Genomic DNA, 24,622 nt, shown 5'->3' with positions numbered 1-24,622 from the left:
GAGTGGCTAAAATATAAAGGAGTGGCTATAATTGAGAGGAGTGGCTATAATAGAGAGGAGTGGCTATGATTGAGAGGAGTGGCTATAATTGAGAGGAGTGGCTAAAATTGAAAGGAGTGGCTATGATTGAGAGGAGTGGCTATAATAGAGAGGAGTGGCTATGATTGAGAGGAGTGGCTAAAATTGAGAGGAGTGGCTATGATTGAGAGGAGTGGCTATAATAGAGAGGAGTGGCTATGATTGAGAGGAGTGGCTATAATTGAGAGGAGTGGCTATAATTGAGAGGAGTGGCTATGATTGAGAGGAGTGGCTATGATTGAGAGGAGTGGCTATGATTGAGAGGAGGGGCTATAATAGAGAGGAGTGGCTATGGTTGAGAGGAGTGGCTAAAATTGAAAGGAGTGGCTATGATTGAGAGGAGTGGCTATAATAGAGAGGAGTGGCTATGATTGAGAGGAGTGGCTATAATTGAAAGGAGTGGCTATGATTGAGAGGAGTGGCTATAATAGAGAGGAGTGGCTATGATTGAGAGGAGTGGCTATAATTGAAAGGAGTGGCTATAATAGAGAGGAGTGGCTATGATTGAGAGGAGTGGCTATAATTGAAAGGAGTGGCTATAATAGAGAGGAGTGGCTATGATTGAGAGGAGTGGCTATGATTGAGAGGAGTGGCTATGATTGAGAGGAGTGGCTATGATTGAGAGGAGTGGCTATGATTGAGAGGAGTGGCTATGATTGAGAGGAGTGGCTATGATTTAAAGGAGTGGCTATGATTGAGAGGAGTGGCTATGATTGAGAGGAGTGGCTATGATTGAGAGGAGTGGCTATGATTGAGAGGAGTGGCTATAATTAAGAAGAGTGGCTATGATTGAGAGGAGTGGCTATGATTGAAAGGAGTGGCTATAATAGAGAGGAGTGGCTATGATTGAGAGGAGTGGCTATAATTAAGAAGAGTGGCTATAATTGAGAGGAGTGGCTATAATTGAGAGGAGTGGCTATAATTGAGAGGAGTGGCTATAATTGAGAGGAGTGGCTATAATAGAGAGGAATGGCTATGATTGAGAGGAGTGGCTATAATAGAGAGGAATGGCTATAATTAAGAAGAGTGGCTATAATTGAGAGGAGTGGCTATAATTGAGAGGAGTGGCTATGATTGAGAGGAGTGGCTATAATTGAGAGGAGTGGCTATAATAGAGAGGAATGGCTATGATTGAGAGGAGTGGCTATAATTGAGAGTGGCTATAATTGAGAGGAGTGGCTATAATTGAGAGGAGTGGCTATAATTGAGAGGAGTGGCTATGAGAGGAGTGGCTATAATTGGCAGGAGTGGCCTTTTTTAAAATTATAAAAGTCTGGAAAAGTGGTGTGGTTTCATTTGTAATGTGGGGGGGCTCAAAGAAATGAGGAAATAAGTGAATATTTACCTTGACTTTTCTCAACACGTTTAATGGCAGCCTCCAGTTTCTGAAGTTGCTCTTTTCGTCTTTGCTCTTCCAAAGCTACCCTTGAGCTTCTCACCCATGCCTGGTATGCAAACTGTGACAAGGCAAGGGAAGGTGTAAGTAGTGAAGTGAATGTATTACATGCTCGACATGAAAGCCATATATATACAGACTTGGCATTTAATATGGAATATTTTTTTTGTGGGGGTGAACTTACTTTTCAAGATGTCTTAGAACCAAAAGTTCATTGGAATTATGTTGAAATTATTCTAGATTTTGTTAATGTGACCTTTAAAAGAAACAAAAACCACATTTGACATTTCGAAACAAATAAATTGATCCTTGAAAGTGATGTAAACTGATATCGAACTCAATTCATGGACAGTACTGTGTTAAACTTCTGTACGATTCCAGAAGTATCTCTTTATTTTGCACATTAGCCAAAATTTTTTTATAACAAAAACAAAAGTTAAATTACGACTGGGATTACGGACAGTAAAATTACAGTTCAGTACTTCGTGTAACCCCCACGAGCATTCAGGAGAGCACGTACACGTTGAGGCATGCTGTTCACGAGATTTGCCAAGGCTTGGACAGGAATCGCTTGTGTTACGTGGTCCTCCCGGTGACTACCTGGTCTCGGTGACCCCCGGACCGTGAGAGGAACTCCGCCAGAAAGATTTATTATGTATGCGCTTTAGTAACGCAATCAATATGAATTCCAACCAATAAAAAACCCCACACGAAGGATCCGGAATAATCAATGACATATTCCCCGAGCAATCAACCATCAACAATCAGCAATCAATAGTACAAAGATGTAAACTCATCTACATTAACTCTAAGATGGCCATCTTATACATTCCTCACGTGAGCCCCATTCCCGACTCCCTCCGTGGTCAATGTCTCTCACAATGTCTCCGTACTCCTGTAGTTCGATCTCCGCACGTGGGCGGTTGAACGGACCCTTCCTGACGTGCTTTCACCGGGCACGTCCCGTACCGGGAACAACGGCTGCAGCGCGCACCTCCTGGCCAAGCAAAGCGGGTAATGTAAAGCAGGCAAAGCAACACGCGGCTTGCCCAGCGCACGCGGCCCCAGGTGCGACCCGTACGCGGCCTTGTAGACGGCGAGGCGAACTGTGCCAGCTGCTTGGTTCCGTGCACGAACCCACAGTGACTTGACGTGTCAAAGGGTAGTTACCCGTCCCGGTAACTCCTCTCGCCAGACGGGCTTTGAAACGCCGATTCTTTTACGTTGCTCAATCGATACCGCTCGCGTCCGAGCTCGGCCAGGAAGAAAAAGAATCGTCGCGTCTCCAGGACCTCGTGTCTTTTCTTCTTCCATTTCCGGTCTCCTTTTTCTCAGAAGGGCTCCTGACCCTTTAATCACAACAACCTTTAATCGACTACACATTGATAAGCAAAGCCCTGAATAGTAATTCACATACATTCACATAAATATGTAACACTCCCCCCCCCTTCAAGAAAGAAAGTTTGAACCCAGCGAAAACTTTCTTTGCCGGCCCACTTGGATAAACAAACCAGATAACTCACCCCCCCCCCCCCCAACTCATCAGTTCCCCCCTGGCACAGTCATCACTTAAAAATAAAGCAACAAAATTTCACACGATCCCCTAGATTAATTCCCTCTGGACCAAGCGTCAACCACTTCTAGTTTCTCTTGAATGACGGTTAAGAGGTGGTGACCAAAGCCCCCAAATTTAAACCTCTCTATAGCACTTTTTCGGGAGGCCCAGCGGAATATTCCCTACATGGACGCCTTAAGGAATGTGGAGTTCACGGTTAGTCCGGGGAGGAAAGTTCATTACATGGACGCCTTTAAGAACGTGGCGTTCACGGTTAGTCCGTGTAGGAGCCCCGGCTCGGCGGCTCCCCCGTATATAGTGCTTCAACTTCTCCAGACTCCTAACCGTTACGGTGGGACCCCTTGTCCCAGCCGTTAACTGACTGGTGGTCTCCTTCTCGGCCAGTGCTCTGACATTCATTCTTTTGGGAGGTGCCGTAACTCTGGAAGCCTCCATAGTAATATCGGCTGCTGCCAACCCCAAAACTACTGCCAAGTTGTCCTCTTCTGTAGACCTCTCGACGCCTACGAAAGGCCTTCCCTACTGTTATGGTCCGACCCTCCAAATCCTTACCATTCCAATTCTTCTCTGCCTCCCTGGCGTCTCTTGTGCTTGCAAACGTGACAAAGCCGAACCCTCTTGACCGTTGCGTTTCCCTGTCTTTTACCACCCGCACTTCCACCATCGGCCCATATCTGTTGAAGACAGAGGTCAGAACTTCTTCCTCTGTGTTGAAGTTCAGTCCCCCTACAAATAACTTGGAACTTTTGTCGCCATCCCGAGCTGGTGGGGTGTTATTTTCCCTGCTGTGCTCTTTACCAACCCTCGGGTTACCATAAATTTGCCCCCCGGCCAAATCATTCCCGATAATCACAGATACTCCCTCTACAGGAAGCGTGGCTTGTAAACCGACGGTGACCGGTCCTGACACCAAATCGGATTCCAAATGGATGACATGAAGTGGGGCACTAACACAGCCACCGATCCCTTGTAACCGAACACTATCACCAGTTGCGGTACTCTTTGACAATGGCAAAATGCCTTCAAGCATTAAGGATTGATGGGCTCCTGTGTCCCTCAAAACCCTAACCGGTCTTGGGTTAGTCAAGTCTCCCTTGAGTGAGACCAACCCCTCATAAATAAATGGTTGGTAACTCTTCTGTGGGCGATTTCTTACGTTTGCCATCGCATTCGGAGTTGTACTAGTCGGACTCCGCTCTGGGTCTTCCCTTTTCATGAGGTAACAACTGGACATCAAGTGTCCAGGTTTCTTGCAAAAAGCGCAAGTAGGCCCGGAGGAAAAACTCGTGGTCTGCCTCGGGCCCCCCGAAAAATAAGTTTGTCTTGGGCCCGCAGCCCTCTGATTTCGAACAGGTGGGGTATCCGCGTTGTCCCCATAATCCTCTCGAGGCCGCCGCCATGTATTGTCGTTCTCCGCACCTGCTGTTCCCCACCTCCCCTGCGGAGATCTAGGCGAGGAGTTAGGTTCGTGGACCCCTATCCGGTGTGTTAAGGCATAATCATCTGCCAGGGTGGCTGCGTCCCACAACTTCGGTACTTTCTTTTCCTGCAGGTACACTTTGATGTCCTCGTGGACACACTGTTGAAATTCCTCCACCAGCATCAGGTCACGCAATGCTTCGAAGTCGTTCCCGACTCCTTTTGACTCACACCACCGATCAAACATGTTTTCTTTCACTCTAGCAAACTCCACATGGGTCTCACTCTCCCTCTTCCTGGCATTCCTGAATTTTTGCCGGTAAGCTTCCGGAACCAACTCATAGGCTTTGAGGATGTGCTTCTTCAATACCTCATAATCTGCACATTGGTCCATTGGTAGCACCGAATAAATCTCTTGAGCTTTTCCCACCAGCACACTTTGCACTAGTATGGTCCAGGCCTCCTCCGGCCAGTTTAACTGTCGAGCCACTTTCTCAAAGTGTGGAAAAAATTTAGCGACTTCCTTTTCACTGAAGGGTGGAACCAGCCTCACATGTCTGCCCACATCCCAGGTGTTCTGGCTAGGTGTCGACCCCGTCAGCAAGGGTGGTACCTCTCCCCGTTCTCTCATTAACTCCAGCTCCTTGAATTTAATTTCTTGCTGAAGCTCCATGTCACGTTCCTTTAATTCCCTTTCCGCTTTTCTCTCCTCTGCTTCGAGGTCCCTTGCAGCTCTCCTCTCCTCTGCTTTTCTCCCTTCTAACCTTTCCTGGAGTTCTCGTTCCACTCTCCTTTCCTCTGCTTGTTTCTCTTCTCTCCTCTCTTCTGCTTTCCTTTCTTCTTCTGCTCTTTCCTTTTCTGCTTTCCTTTCTTCTTCTGCTCTTTCCTTTTCTGCTTTCCTTTCTTCTTCTTTAATCCGTTCCTGGCTCCGTAATTGCAACTCCAGTTTCCGGAGCTCAACGTCTTCTGGTTCTTCGGGTAGCCACTGCCAGGCTAACTCGTCCCATGTTCCTAATCCCACCATAGACTGTATCACCGTGGTCTGCAACTCTGCCTTCCTCAAATTAGTTTGGACCTCCAAGTTAAAATGTTTGGCCAATTTCAAGAGGTCCGCTTTTAGTAACGCTCGGAACTGTGCCTCACTAGGTGTTACCGCAAAGTTATGTGCAACAAACGCCATGGTGACTATCGTTAACACCTGTTAACCTTCACCCAAGACTTTACCACAATTTCTCAAAAATTTACCAATTAATAATTAATTAATTAATTTTAATTAATAAAAACTATTATTTTATTATGTTATACAATTTTAAATCCCGGACGTAGACCCAATTGCGAATCCGCAAATCGTAATTTGGACGAGCCCCCAATTCTGTTACGTGGTCCTCCCCGTGACTACCTGGTCTCGGTGACCCCCGGACCGTGAGAGGAACTCCGCCAGAAAGATTTATTATGTATGCGCTTTAGTAACGCAATCAATATGAATTCCAACCAAGAAAAAACCCCACACGAAGGATCCGGAATAATCAATGATATATTCCCCGAGCAATCAACCATCAACAATCAGCAATCAATAGTACAAAGATGTAAACTCATCTACATTAACTCTAAGATGGCCATCTTATACATTCCTCACGTGAGCCCCACTCCCGACTCCCTCTGTGGTCAATGTCTCTCACAATGTCTCCGTACTCCTGGAGTTCGATCTCCGCACGTGGGCGGTTGAACGGACCCTTCCTGACGTGCTTTCACCGGGCACGTCCCGTACCGGGAACAACGGCTGCAGCGCGCACCTCCTGGCCAAGCAAAGCGGGTAATGTAAAGCAGGCAAAGCAACACGCGGCTTGCCCAGCGCGCGGCCCCAGGTGCGACCCGTACGCGGCCTTGTAGACGGCGAGGCGAACGGTGCCAGCTGCTTGGTTCCGTGCACGAACCCACAGTGACTTGACGTGTCAAAGGGTAGTTACCCGTCCCGGTAACTCCTCTCGCCAGACGGGCTTTGAAACGCCGATTCTCTTACGTTGCTCAATCGATACCGCTCGCGTCCGAGCTCGGCCAGGAAGAAAAAGAATCGTCTCCAGGACCTCGTGTCTTTTCTTCTTCCGTTTCCGGTCTCCTTTTTCTCAGAAGGGCTCCTGACCCTTTAATCACAACAACCTTTAATCGACTACACATTGATAAGCAAAGCCCTGAATAGTAATTCACATACATTCACATAAATATGTAACACTTGCCATGCAGTGACAATAGCCTGCTGCAATTCACGCACAGAGGTCGGCTGCTGGTCCAAGTGGTCGATTTGATGCGTTAATTCTGCCCACAAGTTCTCTATCGGATTCATATCTGGGGACATGGCAGGCCACTCCATATGCTCTACACCACGGTCAGCAAGAAAGTGTTTGATCATGCGAGCACGATGAGGCCGTGCATTGTCATCTTGGAAGACAAAGTTTCCTCGAAAGGCTGCACGAGCAAATGGAAGCAATGTTTCTTCCAGAATGGCCCTGTGCTTGAACTGGTTCAGGTTTCCATTCAGAACAACCAGGTCAGTTTTGCCCCCTGCATGAAAAGCAGCCGAAACGGTCACCCCACCACCTCCAGCTTCGACTCTTGGCACTATACAATCTTTGTTGTAGGCTTCATGCACTTGTCCGCACACTCAGACGTGACCATCTTGACGATAGACCAGAAATCTCGACTCGTCACTGAATATCACGTGATTCCAGTGTCCTGGCTGCCATTGACGGTGCTCTCTGGCCCACTGCAATCGGCGCTGGCGGTGTTGTCTGGTCAGGCATGGCTTTCTCAGAGGACGCCTGGCACGATAGCATGCTTGAACCAGTCGTTGGTTGACTAGCCTTCTGGATACAGGCACATTTGTCAGTTGCTGCCACTCAGCCCTAAGTCGATTAGCTGACTTGGTACGGCCATTGCGGACTAACCGGTGCAGCTGGCGATCATCCCTCCTTGTGGTTCTGCGGGGATGTCCTGGCCTCGGTATTGGAGTAGAGACACCCCTCTGAGCATTTCGTTTCAGGATCTTTGACACCTGACCTTGAGTGATGCCATACTGCCGAGCAATAGCACGCTGTTTCATGCTGTAATTTCGTAAAGCCACCACTCCATGACAAACAGCATTGTCGAGTTGACGGACCATCTCCAGAGGAAGCGGCAATAACTTTTGGAGACGTGCAGCAGTTGTTTTCCACTAATACAGAACGCAACAACCCTTGTATACCCGACTGTGAAACCAATCATCAAATGCACCTGTCCGTACATTTTGCCACGCCACCTGTGATATAATCCTGTTGTTGACTTCTTGCTGCGACAGACAATCAGTGACATGGTTCTTTTAACAAATAAATCACCAAAGTGTAACAGAAACTCACTAGATTGATATACTGAGTTAAGAAAGTAAACGCAAGTCAAGAAAAAAAATATATTCCATATTAAATGCCAAGTCTGTGTGTGTGTGTGTGTGTGTGTGTGTGTGTGTGTGTGTGTGTGTGTGTGTGTGTGTATGTATATATATATATATATATATATATATATATATATATATATATATATATATATATATATATATATATATATATATATACATACATATATAAAACACAGTTTGTGTGTGTGTTACCTATAGACTCCTAAACGGAGAGGCTCACGTACTTGATATTTGGCATAGACATGGCCATTGAGCCTGGGAAGGACATGGCCTACTTAAAAATATTTGACGAGATCCATATTTTTTATTCATATTTACCTCAGCGCATTTCAGCGAGGAACATTATACACTGAATCTCAGCATGTGCCAGAGCAGCTCGCTGATTCGCTCAGAGCGATCATGTGATGTTCCATCCTCGCCGCCAGACCATTGAACTGAAAATATATAGAACTAGCAGAAGTACCCGGCATTGCCGGGTGGGGGAGGGGAGGGGACCGTGGGGGAGGGGAGGAGAGGGGGAGGGGGAGGGGGAGGGGGGAGGAGAGGGGGAGGGGGGAGGGGGAAGGGGAGGGGAGGGGAGGGAAAGAAGGGACATTGGGACATTGGGATCATTAGGACAGAAAGAAGGAGGATGTTTGACAAGGTGGCCCAGGTTGCCTTGAAAGGCTCATTTTGGATATGGAGGAAGTTTATGGAGGCACGTCGAACGGTGTAGGTTGGTTGTGTGTGGTTTTTTTTTTGGTTTTTTTTGTTACCATTATTATTCCTTATTTGATGTATATGAGTGAGTGGGTGAGGGTGTGTGTTTTTGCATGAATTAATTTTTGCATGAGTGTGTGCTTTTGTGTGTTGAGTGGTGTATGATGTAAGGGTAGGTGGTTGGTTGGTTGGTGTTGTGTGTGTATGGGTGTGTATGTGTGTGTATGTGTGTGTATGAATGATCTGGTGTGTTTTGTTGGTGAGTGGTGAAGGGTATAAAGGTGGGTGTTTGAGTGTTCCACCATGTTTGTTTGGTGCTGTGGATTCTGGATGTGGAGGTGTTGTTGATGTTGTTCGCACTGGCTGGGGGTGGGGGTATGTACGCATCCAGGTGCAGTTGCTGCATGTGGATGTGTATATGTGCCCCTGCTGGCCCACCTTAGCTGACCGTATCGAGGTTGAAGGGCCGAAACGGGATGATGCTGAGGACCTCGACTGAGGACCCGGTCAGTGCGGCACACTTGTGACCAGGTGTGTTTTGAACTTATGTTTGTGCTGGTGCTACTAGTGACTCCCAGGAAAGACTGGGTGGCGACCAGGAATAGGCTGGTGACGCTGGAGAGACAGCATCGGGGGCAGGTGGCCTTGTAAGCCATTTTGCCTAACTGCATGGTTTGGATTGTGTGGCAACCATAATTTACAGTGTTGGTGAAAAATAGAGAACACCCCAAGGGCTCTCCGAGAGGTGGGGCGGAAGATGGGCCCAAACGGACAGACAAAACGGATAAAGACCCCTATACTGATGTTGACAAACGAGAACGGATTGTGGATGCAAGTCTGGTAAGGTGTCAGTGTGGACGTGAGTTCGGATCCATCAGAGGGTTGAGGGTCCATCAGGCTAGGAAAGGGTGTGGGAGTGATCGTGTGGGAGATGTTGGTCTATGGGGTGATGGTGTGCATGTGGAGGCAGGGCAGGATCGAGAGAAGTGTGGGTGTGGACGTGAGTTTGAGTCGGTGAGAGGATTGCATATCCATCAGAGCCAGATGGGTTGTGTGCCTAAGGTGGGTGAGGAGGAGGTACAGCAACGCAGTGCCTTTGAAAAGGGGACACGTAAGACGGCCGAGAGAAACAGCCAGGTAGCAAGCCACAGTGTTGTACAGTATGTCCTGGGGTAGTACTTCAGCAGGGAAAGGATGTGAGGAGGAGAGTGAAATGGCCAGGTTTGGGAGAAAGGGAAGTATGAGAGAGAATGGATGGAGTGATGTGTGGGGTGCTTCATAGGTTGAAAGGAAGGGTGGAAGATAGATTGAGAAAGATGAACGAGATTGTGTTTGAGTATGCATGTGTCACGTTTGGAGTGAAAGAGTGTGTAGAGAGGGGTGAGAAGGAGGCATGTTTGAGCAGGAGGCAGAGGGAGATCCATGAGTTGAGAATGGAGTTGCGGAGTTTGAATGGAATATGGAAGAGGGCAGTGGAAGGGGAGAGGAATGGGCTTGAGGTGTTGATGAAGCATGTGAGGATGAGGTTGGTGAAGTTGAAGAGAGTGGAAAGGATGAAGAGGCGAAGAAAGGAGAGGCAGAGGAAGAGAAAGAGGTTCTTTGAGAAGCCTTTTCAGTTTATGAAGGATCTGTTGGAGCCGTCTCGATTTGGTGTACTGAAGGTACCAAAGGAAGAGTTGGAAGGTCACCTGCGTGTCACGTATGCAGACACAAGGAGGAACGAAGTGGTGGAGGACATCGAAGGATTGGTGAGACTGACAGCCAGGTGTTCCATTTGATTTGTCAGAGCCGAAGATGTCTGAGATTGAGGCAGTTTTGAGGAAGGCACGGGCGGCATCGGCTCCAAGACCAAGTGGAGTGCCATACAAGGTGTTTAAGAGTTGTGAAGGCATCAGGCAGTATCTGTGGAAGGCTCTGAAGGTGGTATGGAGGCAAGGAGTGGTGCCCAGTCAATGGACTAGGACGGAAGGAGTTTATATTCCAAAGCAGGAAGAGGCTGTGACACTGGAGCAGTTTCGACAAATATCATTGCTCGATGTAGATGGGAAGATATTGATGAGTGTCTTTGCGGCACGGCTCTCAGGCTTCATCAGAGGGAATGGTTTTGTGGATGGTTCTGTGCAGAAGGCAGGAATACCAGGATCACCAGGATGCATTGAACACTCAGTAATGGTCTGGCAAGTGTTACAGGAGGCAAAGAGGCAAAGGAAGGATGTGGCGGTGGTATGGCTGGATTTGGAGAATGCATATGGGTCAGTGCCGCATGCCTTGATCAGGTATGCCACGGATTTCTTTTGGGTGCCACAGAGATTTAGGGATTTTTTGATGGCATATTATGATCAGTTTTGGATGCGGTTTGCGACACAGTCCTACGTAACAGAGTGGCAGAAGTTGGAAGTGGGGATCCCGATGGGATGTACCATCTCCCCTATTTTGTTTGTGCTGGTTATCTAGTTGTTGATACGTGTGGTGAGTGGACATGGGAAAGAAGTGGAGCTAGCCCCTGGTCAGAGGTTGCCAGCAATGTTTGCTTTCATGGATGACCTGACAAATTGTCCAACAGTCCGCTGATGCAGCAGTAGAGGTACTGGGACGACTGGAAAGGTTGATGCGGTGGACAAGAATGGGATTTAAAGCAAGAAAGTCGAGGAGTGTGGTAGTGGGACGAGGAGTGGTGGATAACATGCACAGGTTTGAGCTGGGAGGGGAGGTGGTTCCATCATTGGTGGAGGCCCTTGTGAAGAGTTTGGGAAGATGGTATACAGTGGAGTTGAATGATGTGGGGAGAGTGGAGGAGGTCAGAAACAAGCTTTTGAGAGGTTTGAAGAGGATTGATGGATGTGGTTTGCCAGGTAAGTTTAAGGTATGGTGTTTGAAGTTTGGATTGATGCCACGAGTATTGTGGCCATTGATAATGTATGATATTGCGATTGGGCATGTAGAGAGGGTGGAGGTTGTGGTGAGCGGGTTTGTGAGGAGGTGGTTGGGAGTGCCACGCTGTTTGACGAACATTGCCTTTTATGGTCAGGGTGGAAAACTCCAGTTTCCCTTGACATCATTAACCGAGGAGTTTAAGGTGGTGAGGGTGCGGGAGTTCATGATGTTGCAGGATTCAAGTGATGCAGTGGTAAAGAATGCTCTCCCAGAGAAGAAGGGAAGTCGGAAGTGGAATGCAAGAGCAGAGGTGGATGAGATGGAGGAGCGGTTGCAACAGGAGGAGGTCATGGGGATGGTACAGCACGGGAAGCATGGCTTGGGGTGGATGAAGCATGAGCGATGGGGAAAGGCATGTGTGAAAGAGAGGAGGAAGATGGTTGAGAGGGAGGTGAGAAGAAAGGAAGAGGAGGGGAGATATGTGAAAGCAGTCGGTCAGGCACAGCAAGGTGCTTGGACTAGGTGGGAAGGTGTGCGGGTGAGGATGTTGAAGTGGCAAGAGATTTGGAGGATGGAGCCATTATTGTTGAATTTACTGTTGCGGGCAACGTATGATGTGTTTCCGTCACCAGTAAACCTGAAATTGTGGGGGTTGTTGCAGGAGGAGAGATGTTATTTGTGTGGAGGTGTGGGAACGGTGCAGCATGCACTGAGTGCATGTTCAGTAGCATTGGCAGCAGGACAATACAGGTGACGACATGATCAGGTGCTGGCTGTGGTGGTGCAGATGGTGCAACAAGAGGTGCTGAGGTCGAGAGCGAGAAGAATGGAGAAGGAGACTGATGGGGGAGAGGTGTGGTTTGTCAAAGAGGGCCAAGTTGTAAGAGGTGGAAAGAGGAGGAGGTGGAAAGCAAGAGGGCTGTCAGATGCTTGTGATTGGCAGGTGGTGGCAGACCTAAAGCCACAATTGGTATTCCCAGAGGAGATCTGTGTGACAAGGTTGCGGCCTGACATTGTCATTTGGTCAGGTGCAACAAGACAGGTCATCTTAGGGGAATTGGCTGTACCGTGGGAAAAGAACATGGAGGACGTGCACGAGAGGAAGAGAGGAAAGTACAGTGAGCTGGAGGCAGAGTGCCGGGAGAAGGGTTGGCGAGTTTTGTGTCAGCCATTTGAGGTGGGGTGTAGAGGGTATATTGGCAATTCCTTTTCTGCATGTATATATACATATATATATATAATTTTATAAACAGGAATCAAATTCCTGCGAGGGGCTAAGTGTGAAAAAATTCTGACTCAATGCGGGGCTCGAAATACGGACCTCCGTTGATAATGCGTCAACAGCCCACTGCGCTATTGAGCCAGCCGCAATCTCCTCAGAACTTTTCCACACTTAACACTGCGAGCTTTATCATGACCGATGTCTTACATGCCTGCTAAGCAGACCCCGAATGTTAGCGTAAGTATATGCATGCGTATGTATGTATGAATACGTAGAAATGCATTGAAGATTAATTCAAATACAATTTTATAAACAGGAATTAAATTCCTGCGAGGGGCTAAGTGTGAAAAAATTCTGACTCAATGCGGGGCTCGAACCACGGACCTCCGTTGATAACGCGTCAACAGCCCACTGCGCTATTGAGCCAGCCGCAATCTCCTCAGAACTTTTCCATATATATATACATATTACATATACAGCATTACCCCGGCCTACGTCATTAATTGGTTCCATAAGCCGTGACGTAACTCGGTTTTTGATGTAAACCAGGCGTAATGTCTTAAAAATGCCTTAAAATGAAGACAAACACCGTAAAACTAGAGTAAATAACTGGAGGAGGCTGCGGCTTCACCCTGAATCTTTGCCGCTCCCCGTCGGGAGTCCCTCCGTTGTTTTCTATCGGTCGGGTCTTCTCCTCGAATGGGGTGACCGGCACGGACGTGTCGACCGTGAGCAGGCTTGTGTGCCGAGTGGCTCCGCGGCCCGCTTCACCACGGCGTGCTTTACCCAACATGTCCGAGCAGTTTCACCGGTGGTCGTGTCATGTCGTCTGTGATGAACGAACGAGCTCAAGGTTCCGTGAACCCGGCCACCCCGGGGATCGACGCTCGCCTCCGAGTCATAGGCGTGCCCCATCTTTCCTCGAGCGGCCGAAGTTGCTTGCTTCTTTTTTTTTGGACGATACGATATACGCAGAAACGACGACGTACAGGCAGGCATTTGCAAATTCATGCACATGTGCACATGAACACGTCGATCGGTTCGTCGACGCCAGATGCCGGCGAGGTGCCTGACGAGGCACCCCGGCTCGAGGCTTGACACGGTCGTTCGTTTCACATGGGCCATGGGGCCTGACCTCGTCGCGGACACTGCACACTCTGCACGGTGACGTGATGTGACGTCTGCCACGGACGGTCGTCCGAGCCGGCATCGTCGTCATGTTTCGCTGTTGCCACGTTACGTTGGTTGTTTTACACAGTAAAGGAACCTTTACACAGTAAAGGAATAATCACAAAAATACCAGCGAAAGGCAAAGCAAGCACGCGACCGCAGCACAGGACAAAATGCATATGGCGTCGCCTTTGTTTTGAATGAGAACCAGCAGTTACGCGTACGTACAGTATACTGTACGTACATTTTAAAATATTTTTAATGTGCTTTTTATTGTATTTTAAATTGTTTTTTTGCTTCTTTTATTGTAAATTTATGTACTATTTTATTTATTTTAAATATATTTTTAAGGAAAAATTAATTTTTTTCACGTCCTCCTATTATGATGTAGGAGTGACGTAAAGTCGCACATAATGACGTTCGCTGAACTGAAATTTACTCTAAAAGAGTGGCGTAAAGGCGGATTTGATATATATATATACATATATATATATATATATATATATATATATATATATATATATATATATATATATATATATATATATATAGATAGATAGATATATTATATATATATATATATATATATATATATATATATATATATATATATATATATATATATATATATAGATATATATATATATATATATAGATATATATATCTATATATATAAAACACAGTTTGTGTGTATGTGTGTGTGTGTGTGTGTGTGTGTGTGTAATGTTACCGGTAGACTCTTAAACGGAGAGGCTCACGTACTTGATATTTGGCACAGACATGGCCATTGAGCCTGGGACGAACATGGCCGACCTAAAAATTGATTTCATTTTTTTTTTTTTACCATATTTTTACCTCAGCGCGAAATATTATGACCGGAATCTGACCGGTAGCAGAGCAGCGCGCTGATTCGCTCAGAGCGATCACGTGATGTTCCTTGCCGCCATTAACTCAGTTACGTGTTCGCACGTATTTCAGAGCGAAAAGCAATTGCGTTTTTGCCGGGTACTTCTGCATGATTAGCATTTAGCATGATTTAGCATAGATAGTAGCATGTTTCACATTGATTTTTTTTCAGCGAGCAGAAGTACCCGGCATTGTACGAATAATATATATACACAAAGAATTAAGTTAAGCACCCCCCCCCGTTTTTGTACAACCTCGCACATTACAAGTTTGTTGTCGTCAAAACAGTGTAATATACCCATGATATTGCTATATTTTCTGGAGAAGTGATATTATGGTCACATAAAAACATAACAATCATGCCGTTTTCAATATTTTATTCTGAATAATTTAAGGTGAAATTTTTTGGGAATTTTAGGCATATTTTCACCTCAATTTAAGTATGGAGCTATAGGTCCATCATGGACAGTGTGGATGACGTTTATGTTTTCTAACGTACAGTCATTGTTCTGAGAAGACCTCTAGCGATCTTTGCGTCAATAACGTGTGTAGGACCCACGTGATCGGATCACTGACTCAACCCTACGTCTCATAGACCCTGTAAGCCGTCGTATGCGTTGCTGTGGCAGGTTGAACCCCCTCGAGCACGTTTGGGACATGTTGGGACGACAAATTGCGAAGATGGTCCCTCCAATAGCCAATCTGGATGAATTGGAACGTGCCTTACATCGGGAATGGAACAACCTGCCACAGCAACGCATACGACGGCTTATAGGGTCTATGAGACGTAGGGTTGAGTCAGTGATCCGATCACGTGGGTCCTACACACGTTATTGACGCAAAGATCGCTAGAGGTCTTCTCAGAACAATGACTGTACGTTAGAAAACATAAACGTCATCCACACTGTCCGTGATGGACCTATAGCTCCATACTTAAATTGAGGTGAAAATATGCCTAAAATTCCCAAAAAATTTCACCTTAAATTATTCAGAATAAAATATTGAAAACGGCATGATTGTTATGTTTTTATGTGACCATAATATCACTTCTCCAGAAAATATAGCAATATCATGGGTATATTACACTGTTTTGACGACAACAAACTTGTAATGTGCGAGGTTGTAAAAAAACGGGGGGGGTGCTTAACTTAATTCTTTGTGTATCGATAGTGCCGTGTAGGGCGGAGTGATGCCGCTGTGGGAGGGACCGAGCAAGGTCGCTGTGGGCGGGACCGAGCGAGGTCGCTGTGGGCGGGGCCGGGCGAGGTCACTGTGGTCGGTACCGAGCGAGGTCGCTGTGGGCGGGGCCGAGCGAGGTCGCTGTGGGCGGGGCCGAGCGAGGTCGCTGTGGGCGGGGCCGAGCGAGGTCGCTGTGGGCGGGGCCGAGCGAGGCCTGCGTTAGTGCGTTGCCGTTGCCTGGTATAAAAAGATGATGCTTGATGCTCTCTGCATCAAGATACGGACTTGATGTCCGTATCTTTACAACAGACATTCCAATGATGATGATGATAAATGTAATACCACTCAAGGAAGGCCCACAACTCAAGAGAGTGGAAAAAAACAATAAAATGAACAAAAATACGGGGAAGGAGAAGCAACCACTCAGAAGAATGACAGAAAATCATTTCCCTTAAATTTACCGTGTTCACCAACTAGCACGACCAGATACAGGACACCAAAATAATTTCCCTTACACATATCGTGTCCACCAACCAGCAAGACCATACCACTTACTTCTGGATCAAACTGTATTTCAAATATTCAAACGGTTTTTACATGCTGCCGTCTCCTAGCAACCAATGAAATTTTTCAAAAATATTGTAGTGTGGTGCGGGAGCACACACGTTGAACAAAGGTAGGCCACAACGCTTTGGTTATCATCGAGCTCTTTATTCATTGCTCACTCATCCGCACTGGCGCGCTCCGGGCTGCGCGCCCGGTGTATATCCCGCGGCCACGCCTACCCCTCGGGCGTGGCCGCCACCCACTTGGTGCGAGGAATGATGCCCTCACGCCAGTGAGCTTTCGTGTCCACCACACGCGCCCCCCCAGAATTCCCACGCACCTGGAGGGCCAGTTTGCGGGGCAACCGGATGACCCGGCCGAAGCGCCCTCTGGCGACTGGCGGCGTCCGGGGTGCAGGGATGCCTCCGGTTGCACCCGGGATGGGTGCAGGACTGGGGGGCGGCATGCCGGCGGGCCTGGGCGGTGCCGGGGGTCCGCCCGCAGGGGGCGGCCCCGACGCGGGGGCCGAGCCACCGGCGGTGCGTGGTCCACGTTGAGGTGGGCCGGCTTGAGGCGATCCACCGAGACGCGGTCGGGAGTGCCGCCGATGTCCAAGGTGTAATGTTTCACCCCGGTCTCCAGCATGTGGAAAGGCCCGTCGTACGGGGGCCGCAGTGGTGTCCGGTGGGCGTCGTGCCGGACGAAGACGTACTCCGCGGTGCGAAGCTCCGGGGCGACGTGTGTAGGCGGGTGCCCGTGGTGCGCCGTCGGCACCGGGGCGAATCTCCGGGCGGTCTTGTGCAGCGCGGAGCGCTCCTGCGCCGCGGACCATGGTGCCGTGGGGTCGGGGAGGAACTCGCCCGGCACCCGCAGCGGTTGTCCGAAGACCAACTCCGCCGCGGATGCGCGCAGGTCGTCCTTGGGCGCCGTCCGGAGGCCCAGCAGGACCCAGGGGAGCCGGTTGACCCAGCCGCCATCGCGGAGGGTGGCCTGGAGCACGGCCTTCAACGAGCGGTGGAACCGCTCGCACAGGCCGTTGGCCTGGGGGTGGTAGGCCGTGGTTCGGTGCAGCTGGACCCCGAGCCCCCGCGCGACTGCCCCCCAGAGCTCTGAGGTGAACTGGGGGCCGCGGTCGGACGAGATGTCCGAGGGGGCGCCGAACCGGGCGACGAACGCCTGCGCGATGTCCGCCGCCATCGTCGCCGCCAAAGGCACGGCCTCCGGCCACCGGGTGGTGCGGTCCACCATGGTGAGGACGTGGGTGAAGCCCTGCGAGGGGGGCAGAGGTCCCACCAGGTCCACGTGCACGTGGTCGAACCTACGTGCCGGCACCGTAAACGGGGCCAATGGGGCCTGGGTGTGCCGGTGCACCTTCGCGCGCTGGCACGCGAGGCACGTCCTGGTCCAGCCGCGGATGGCCTTCCGGAGGCCATGCCAGACAAACTTGTCGGCGACCAACCTCTGGGAGGCCTTCGTGCCCGGGTGGGACAGGCCGTGGATGGCGTCAAAAACCTGGTGCTGCCAGCCCGCGGGCACGATGGGGCGAGGCCGCCCGAGGGAGACATCGCACAAGAGGGCCGCGCCGTCGAACGGCACCTCGGTGACACGGAGGCCCGTGACGGCGGTCCGCAAGGCCTGGACGCCGGGGTCGGCGGCCTGGTCCGCCGCCATCCGGGCATAGTCGATGCCAAGGTGGACTGCGTGGGCGACGGACGGGGAAAGGCAATCCGCCACTGGGTTGTCCTTCCCCGCGACGTGCCGGATGTCCGTCGTGTACTCGGACACGGCCGAGAGGTGACGCTGCTGCCGGGCCGACCACGGCTCGGCGACCTTGCCCATCACGAAAACCAGTGGCTTGTGGTCTACGAAGGCCGTGAACGCACGGCCCTCGAGCAGATGGCGGAAGTGCTTGACGGCCAGGTGAAGCCCGAGCAACTCGCGGTCGAAGGTACTATAGCGGCGTTCGGGCAGGCGAAGCTGCCGGCTAAAGAACGCCAACGGTTGCCAGGCACCACGCACCCATTGCTCGTGCACCGCGCCCACCGCGTAGTCCGAGGCGTCGGTGGTGAGGGCGATCGGTGCATCGGGTGCCGGGTGCGCGAGCATAGTGGCGTTAGCCAAGGTGAGCTTCGCGCCCGCGAACGCCGCGTCCATCTGCTCGGTCCAGGTAACGTCACCTTTGCCCGGCTTGCCCCGGAGGGCCTCGTGCAAGGGGCGCAGGAGCTGGGCGATGCGGGGCAGGAACCGATGGTAAAAGTTTACCATGCCCAGGAACTCCTGGAGCCCCTTGATCGTGCGGGGGCGCGGAAACCCCTTCACCGCCTCCACCTTGGCCGGTAGGGGGACGGCCCCGTGCCTGGTGACGCGGTGCCCCAAAAAGTCGATGTCGGCGACGCCGAACCGGCACTTGGCAGGGTTCACGATGAGGCCATGCTGGCCCAGACGTTCGAAGAGCATGCGGAGATGGTGTAGGTGCTCTTCGCGGGACGCGCTGGCGACGAGGATGTCGTCCAGGTACACGTCGACGAAATCCAAGTCGTGCAAGATGCTGTCCATTAGGCGCTGGAACGCCTGAGCCGCATTCTTCAAACCGAAGGGCATCCGAAGAAATTCGAAAAGGCCGAACGGCATGAAGACCGCCGTCTTCGGGATGTCCTCCGGCCTGATGGGGACCTGATGGTAGCCGCGGATGAGGTCCACCTTTGAAAAGAAGGACATGCCCACCAACCGGGCGGAGAAGTCCTGGATGTGGGGGACGGGGTAGCGGTCGGGGTGATGGCGTCGTTGAGGCGCCGGTAGTCCCCGCACGTTCGCCATACCCCGCCGGGCTTTGGCACGATGTGAAGCGGCGACACCCAAGCACTCTCGGAGCGCCGCACGATGCCGAGCCGCTCCAGCGTAGCGAACTCCGCTTTAGCTACGGCGAGCTTCGTCGGCTCGAGGCGGCGTGCCCGGGCGTAGACCGGTGGCCCGGTGGTGGGGATGTGGTTTTCCACCCCGTGCTTGACGGCCCCCGCCGAGAAGGTGGGCCGCGTGAGGGCCGGGAAACCCGTGAGGAGGCGGGTGAATTCGTTCGCTGCCGGAAGCGTACAGATGAACCTGGCCGGAACCGAACTGCTCAGCAAGCCGCTCGGTGAGCCGCTCGATAAGCCGCTCCGGGAGCTGCTCAACGAGGCGGGCAGCGCGCAAGCGAGCAAGCTGAACGTCTCAGCCTGGACAAGCCTTCTGTGCTTGACGCCCACCAGTAGACCATTGGCACATAGGAAGTCCGCGCCGAGCAGTGCCATAGGCACGTCGGCAGTGACGAACGACCATCGGAAAACCTGCCCTCCGAACCGCAGAGAAAGGCAGCGTTTTCCGTACGTGCGAATGGACGTACCATTGGCGGCAAGCAGTGCGGGGCCCCGGCCCGCGGCCTGCTTGTCGGACGTACCGGCGGGAACGACATTCACCTGCGCTCCCATGTCGCACAGGTAACGGTGCCCGGATAAGGTGTCCGTGATGAACAACAGGCTGCCAGTATGGCCGACGCTCATGGCAGGAAGCGAGCGCCGGCCTGGTCGTTTCCCGACCTGCCAAAAGTACAAGGCGGGCGACAGGACCTGGCCTTGTGGCCGAACCTGGCATGGAAACGGCACCAGGTCTGGCCCGGTGGTGGTCGCCGCACCGGTTGCGACGACGGTGGTGGGCGGGGCGTGGCGGGGGCCACACACGGATCCGCCAAACCTACGCCGCGCTCGGAAGGAACCGAACGCCATGCCACGCGGCGATCCGCCAAACCTACGCCGTATTCGGGAGGATCTGAACGCCATGCCACTCGGCGATCTGCCAAACCTATGCCGTGCTCGGAAGGATCCGAACCACCCGCGCCGTGCACGGCGCCGGGACCCACGACGGCCATGCTATATGCCGGCCGCGCGTCGGGGGCTGCGAAGTACTTGTCCGCCTCCCTGGCCAGGGCCCGCGGTTCCGTAATGGTCGACCTGGCCAACGCGAGCCGCACCTGTACAGGCAGCGCGCAGAGGAAGAGAGCACGGAACAGGAAATCCGCGCGGCCGTCGCCGAGCAGGGCTAGCATGTAATCCATGCGGGCGGACGGGCGTGTGTCGCCGAGGGCGGGGAAGGTCCAAAAGACGGTCGGTGCGGTCGGCCTCTGGGAGGCCAAACGTATCGAGGAGCAGCTGCTTGAGCGCCGCGCACTTGCCCTCGTCCGGCGGGTGCCGGAGGAAGGACACGACGCACGCGGCTGTGCCGGAGCCAAGGGCAGCGACCACGTAGACGTACCTCGTGTCGTCCGCCGTGACGTCCCGGAGCTGGAATTGGGCCTCGGCTTGAAGAAACCAGGTGTCGGCCTGCGCTTCCCAGAACTCCGGCAGCTTGATCGCGTTGATGGCCATTGCGCGTTCGGGGGTTCAACTACGGTTGAACCAGTCTGAGGTCACCAATGTGGTGTGGGAGCACACACGTTGAACAAAGGTAGGCCACAATGCTTTGGTTATCATCGAGCTCTTTATTCATTGCTCACTCATCCGCACTGGCGCGCTCCAGGCTGCGCGCCCGGTGTATATCCCGTGGCCACGCCTACCCCTCGGGCGTGGCCGCCACCCACTTGGTGCGAGGAATGATGCCCTGACGCCAGTGAGCTTTCGTGTCCACCACACGCGCCCCCCCTAGAATTCCCACGCACCTGGAGGGCCAGTTTGCGGAGCAACCGGATGACCCGGCCGAAGCGCCCTCTGGCGACTGGCGGCGTCCGGGGTGCAGGGATGCCTCCGGTTGCACCCGGGATGGGTGCAGGACTGGGGGGCGGCATGCTGGCGGGCCTGGGTGGTGCCGGGGGTCCGCCCGCAGGGGGCGGCCCCGACGCGGGGGCCGAGCCACCGGCGGTGGGTGGTCCACGTTGAGGTGGGCCGGCTTGAGGCGATCCACCGAGACGCGGTGGGGAGTGCCGCCGATGTCCAAGGTGTAATGTTTCACCCCGGTCTCCAGCACGCGGAAAGGCCCGTCGTACGGGGGCCGCAGTGGTGTCCGGTGGGCGTCGTGCCGGACGAAGACGTACTCCGCGGTGCGAAGCTCCGGGGCGACGTGTGTAGGCGGGTGCCCGTGGTGCGCCGTCGGCACCGGGGCGAATCTCCGGGCGGTCTCCTGCAGCGCGTAGCGCTCCTGCGCCGCGGACCATGGTGCCGTGGAGGAACTCGCCCGGCACCCGCAGCGGTTGTCCGAAGACCAACTCCGCCACGGATGCGCGCAGGTCGTCCTTGGGCGCCGTCCGGAGGCCCAGCAGGACCCAGGGGAGCCGGTTGACCCAGCCGCCATCGCGGAGGGTGGCCTGGAGCGCGGCCTTCAACAAGCGGTGGAACCGCTCGCACAGGCCGTTGGCCTGGGGGTGGTAGGCCGTGGTTCGGTGCAGCTGGACCCCGAGCCCCCGCGCGACTGCCCCCCAGAGCTCCGAGGTGAACTGGGGGCCGCGGTCGGACGAGATGTCCGAGGGGGCGCCGAACCGGGCGACCCAGGTGGCGATGAACGCCTGCGCGATGTCCGCCGCCATCGTCGCCGCCAAAGGCACGGCCTCCGGCCACTGGGTGGTGCGGTCCACCATGGTGAGGACGTGGGTGAAGCCCTGCGAGGGGGGCAGAGGTCCCACCAGGTCCACGTGCACGTGGTCGAACCTACGTGCCGGCACCGTAAATGGGGCCAATGGGGCCTGGGTGTGCCGGTGCACCTTCGCGCGCTGGCACGCGAGGCACGTCCTGGTCCAGCCGCGGACGGCCTTCCGGAGGCCATGCCAGACAAACTTGTCGGCGACCAACCTCTGGGAGGCCTTCGTGCCCGGGTGGGACAGGCTGTGGATGGCGTCAAAAACCTGGCGCTGCCAGCCCGCGGGCACGATGGGGCGAGGCCGCCCGAGGGAGACATCGCACCAGAGGCCGCGCCGTCGAACGGCACCTCGGTGACGCGGAGGCCCATGACGGCGGTCCGCAAGGCCTGGACGCCGGGGTCGGCGGCCTGGTCCGCCGCCATCCGGGCATAGTCGATGCCAAGGTGGACTGCGTCGGCGACGGATGGGGAAAGGCAATCCGCCACTGGGTTGTCCTTCCCTGCGACGTGCCGGATGTCCGTCGTGTACTCGGACACGGCCGAGAGGTGACGCTGCTGCCAGGCCGACCACGGCTCGGCGACCTTGCCCATCACGAAAACCAGTGGCTTGTGGTCGATGAAGGCCGTGAACGCACGGCCCTCGAGCAGATGGCGGAAGTGCCTGACGGCCAGGTGAAGCCCGAGCAACTCGCGGTCGAAGGTACTATAGCGGCGTTCGGGCAGGCGAAGCTGCCGGCTGAAGAACGCCAACGGTTGCCAGGCACCACGCACCCATTGCTCGTGCACCGCGCCCACCGCGTAGTCCGAGGCGTCGGTGGTGAGGGCGATCGGTGCATCGGGTGCCGGGTGCGCGAGCATAGTGGCGTTAGCCAAGGCAGCTTCGCGCCCGCGAACGCCGCGTCCATCTGCTCGGTCCAGGTAACGTCACCTTTGCCCGGCTTGCCCCGGAGGGCCTCGTGCAAGGGGCGCAGGAGCTGGGCGATGCGGGGCAGGAACCGATGGTAAAAGTTTACCATGCCCAGGAACTCCTGGAGCCCCTTGATTGTGCGGGGGCACAGAAACCCCTTCACCGCCTCCACCTTGGCCGGTAGGGGGACGGCCCCGTGCCTGGTGACGCGGTGCCCCAAAAAGTCGATGTCGGCGACGCCGAACCGGCACTTGGCAGGGTTCACGATGAGGCCATGCTGGCCCAGACGTTCGAAGAGTGTGCGGAGATGGTGTAGGTGCTCTTCGCGGGACGCGCTGGCGACGAGGATGTCGTGCAGGTACACGTAGACGAAATCCAAGTCGTGCAAGACGCTGTCCATTAGGCGCTGGAACGCCTGAGCCGCATTCTTCAAACCGAAGGGCATCCGAAGAAATTCGAAAAGGCCGAACGGCGTGAAGACCGCCGTCTTCGGGATGTCCTCCGGCCTGACGGGGACCTGATGGTAGCCGCGTATGAGGTCCACCTTTGAAAAGAAGGACATGCCCACCAACTGGGCGGAGAAGTCCTGGATGTGGGGGACGGGGTAGCGGTCGGGGTGGTGGCGTCGTTGAGGCGCCGGTAGTCCCCGCACGCTCGCCATACCCCGCCGGGCTTTGGCACGATGTGAAGCGGCGACGCCCAAGCACTCTCGGAGCGCCGCACGATGCCGAGCCGCTCCAGCGTAGCGAAATCCGCTTTAGCTACGGCGAGCTTCGTCGGCTCGAGGCGGCGTGCCCGGGCGTAGACCGGTGGCCCGGCGGTGGGGATGTGGTTTTCCACCCCGTGCTTGACGGCCCCCGCCGAGAAGGTGGGCCACGTGAGGGCCGGGAAACCCGCGAGGAGGCGGGTGAATTCGTTCGCTGCCGGAAGCGTACAGATGAACCTGGCCGGAACCGAACCGCTCAGCAAGCCGCTCGGTGAGCCGCTCGATAAGCCGCTCCGGGAGCTGCTCAACGAGGCGGGCAGCGCGCAAGCGAGCAAGCTGAACGTCTCAGCCTGGACAAGCCTTCTGTACTTGACGCCCACCAGTAGACCATTGGCACACAGGAAGTCCGCGCCGAGCAGTGCCATAGGCACGTCGGCAGTGACGAACGACCATCGGAAAACCTGCCCTCCAAACCGCAGAGAAAGGCAGCGTTTTCCGTACGTGCGAATGGACGTACCATTGGCGGCAAGCAGCGCGGGGCCCCGGCCCGCGGACTGCTTGTCGGACGTACCGGCGGGAAAGACACTCACCTGCGCTCCCGTGTCGCACAGGTAACGGTGCCCGGATAAGGTGTCCGTGATGAACAACAGGCTGCCAGTATGGCCGACGCTCATGGCAGGAAGCGAGCGCCGGCCTGGTCGTTTCCCGACCTGCCAAAAGTACAAGGCGGGCGACAGGACCTGGCCTTGTGGCCGAACCTGGCATGGAAACGGCACCAGGTCTGGCCCGGTGGTGGTCGCCGCACCGGTTGCGACGACGGTGGTGGGCGGGGCGTGGCGGGGGCCACGCACGGATCCGCCAAACCTACGCCGCGCTCGGAAGGAACCGAACGCCATGCCA

The 24,622-nt window shown here is 53.7% G+C and overlaps 1 protein-coding gene across 1 annotated transcript in view; it reads right to left on the bottom strand.

The window, feature by feature from the left end:
- The window catches only part of LOC137428324 (piezo-type mechanosensitive ion channel component 2), a gene marked incomplete at its 3' end in the record, with an annotated part of 148,446 nt that overhangs the window by 19,286 nt on the left and 104,538 nt on the right, over positions 1-24,622 (bottom strand). Inside the window, exon 30 of the mRNA XM_078768965.1 lies at positions 1,424-1,535. Within this exon, the coding sequence (XP_078625091.1) occupies positions 1,424-1,535 (112 nt within the window). The remainder of the gene's footprint in view (positions 1-1,423; positions 1,536-24,622) is intronic.

This window comes from Myxine glutinosa, unplaced genomic scaffold (assembly GCF_964187855.1).
Source record: "Myxine glutinosa unplaced genomic scaffold, kmMyxGlut1.1 SCAFFOLD_775, whole genome shotgun sequence".
NCBI classification, from domain to species: Eukaryota; Metazoa; Chordata; class Myxini; order Myxiniformes; family Myxinidae; genus Myxine; species Myxine glutinosa.
This window is presented reverse-complemented; position numbering and strand designations above follow the sequence as displayed.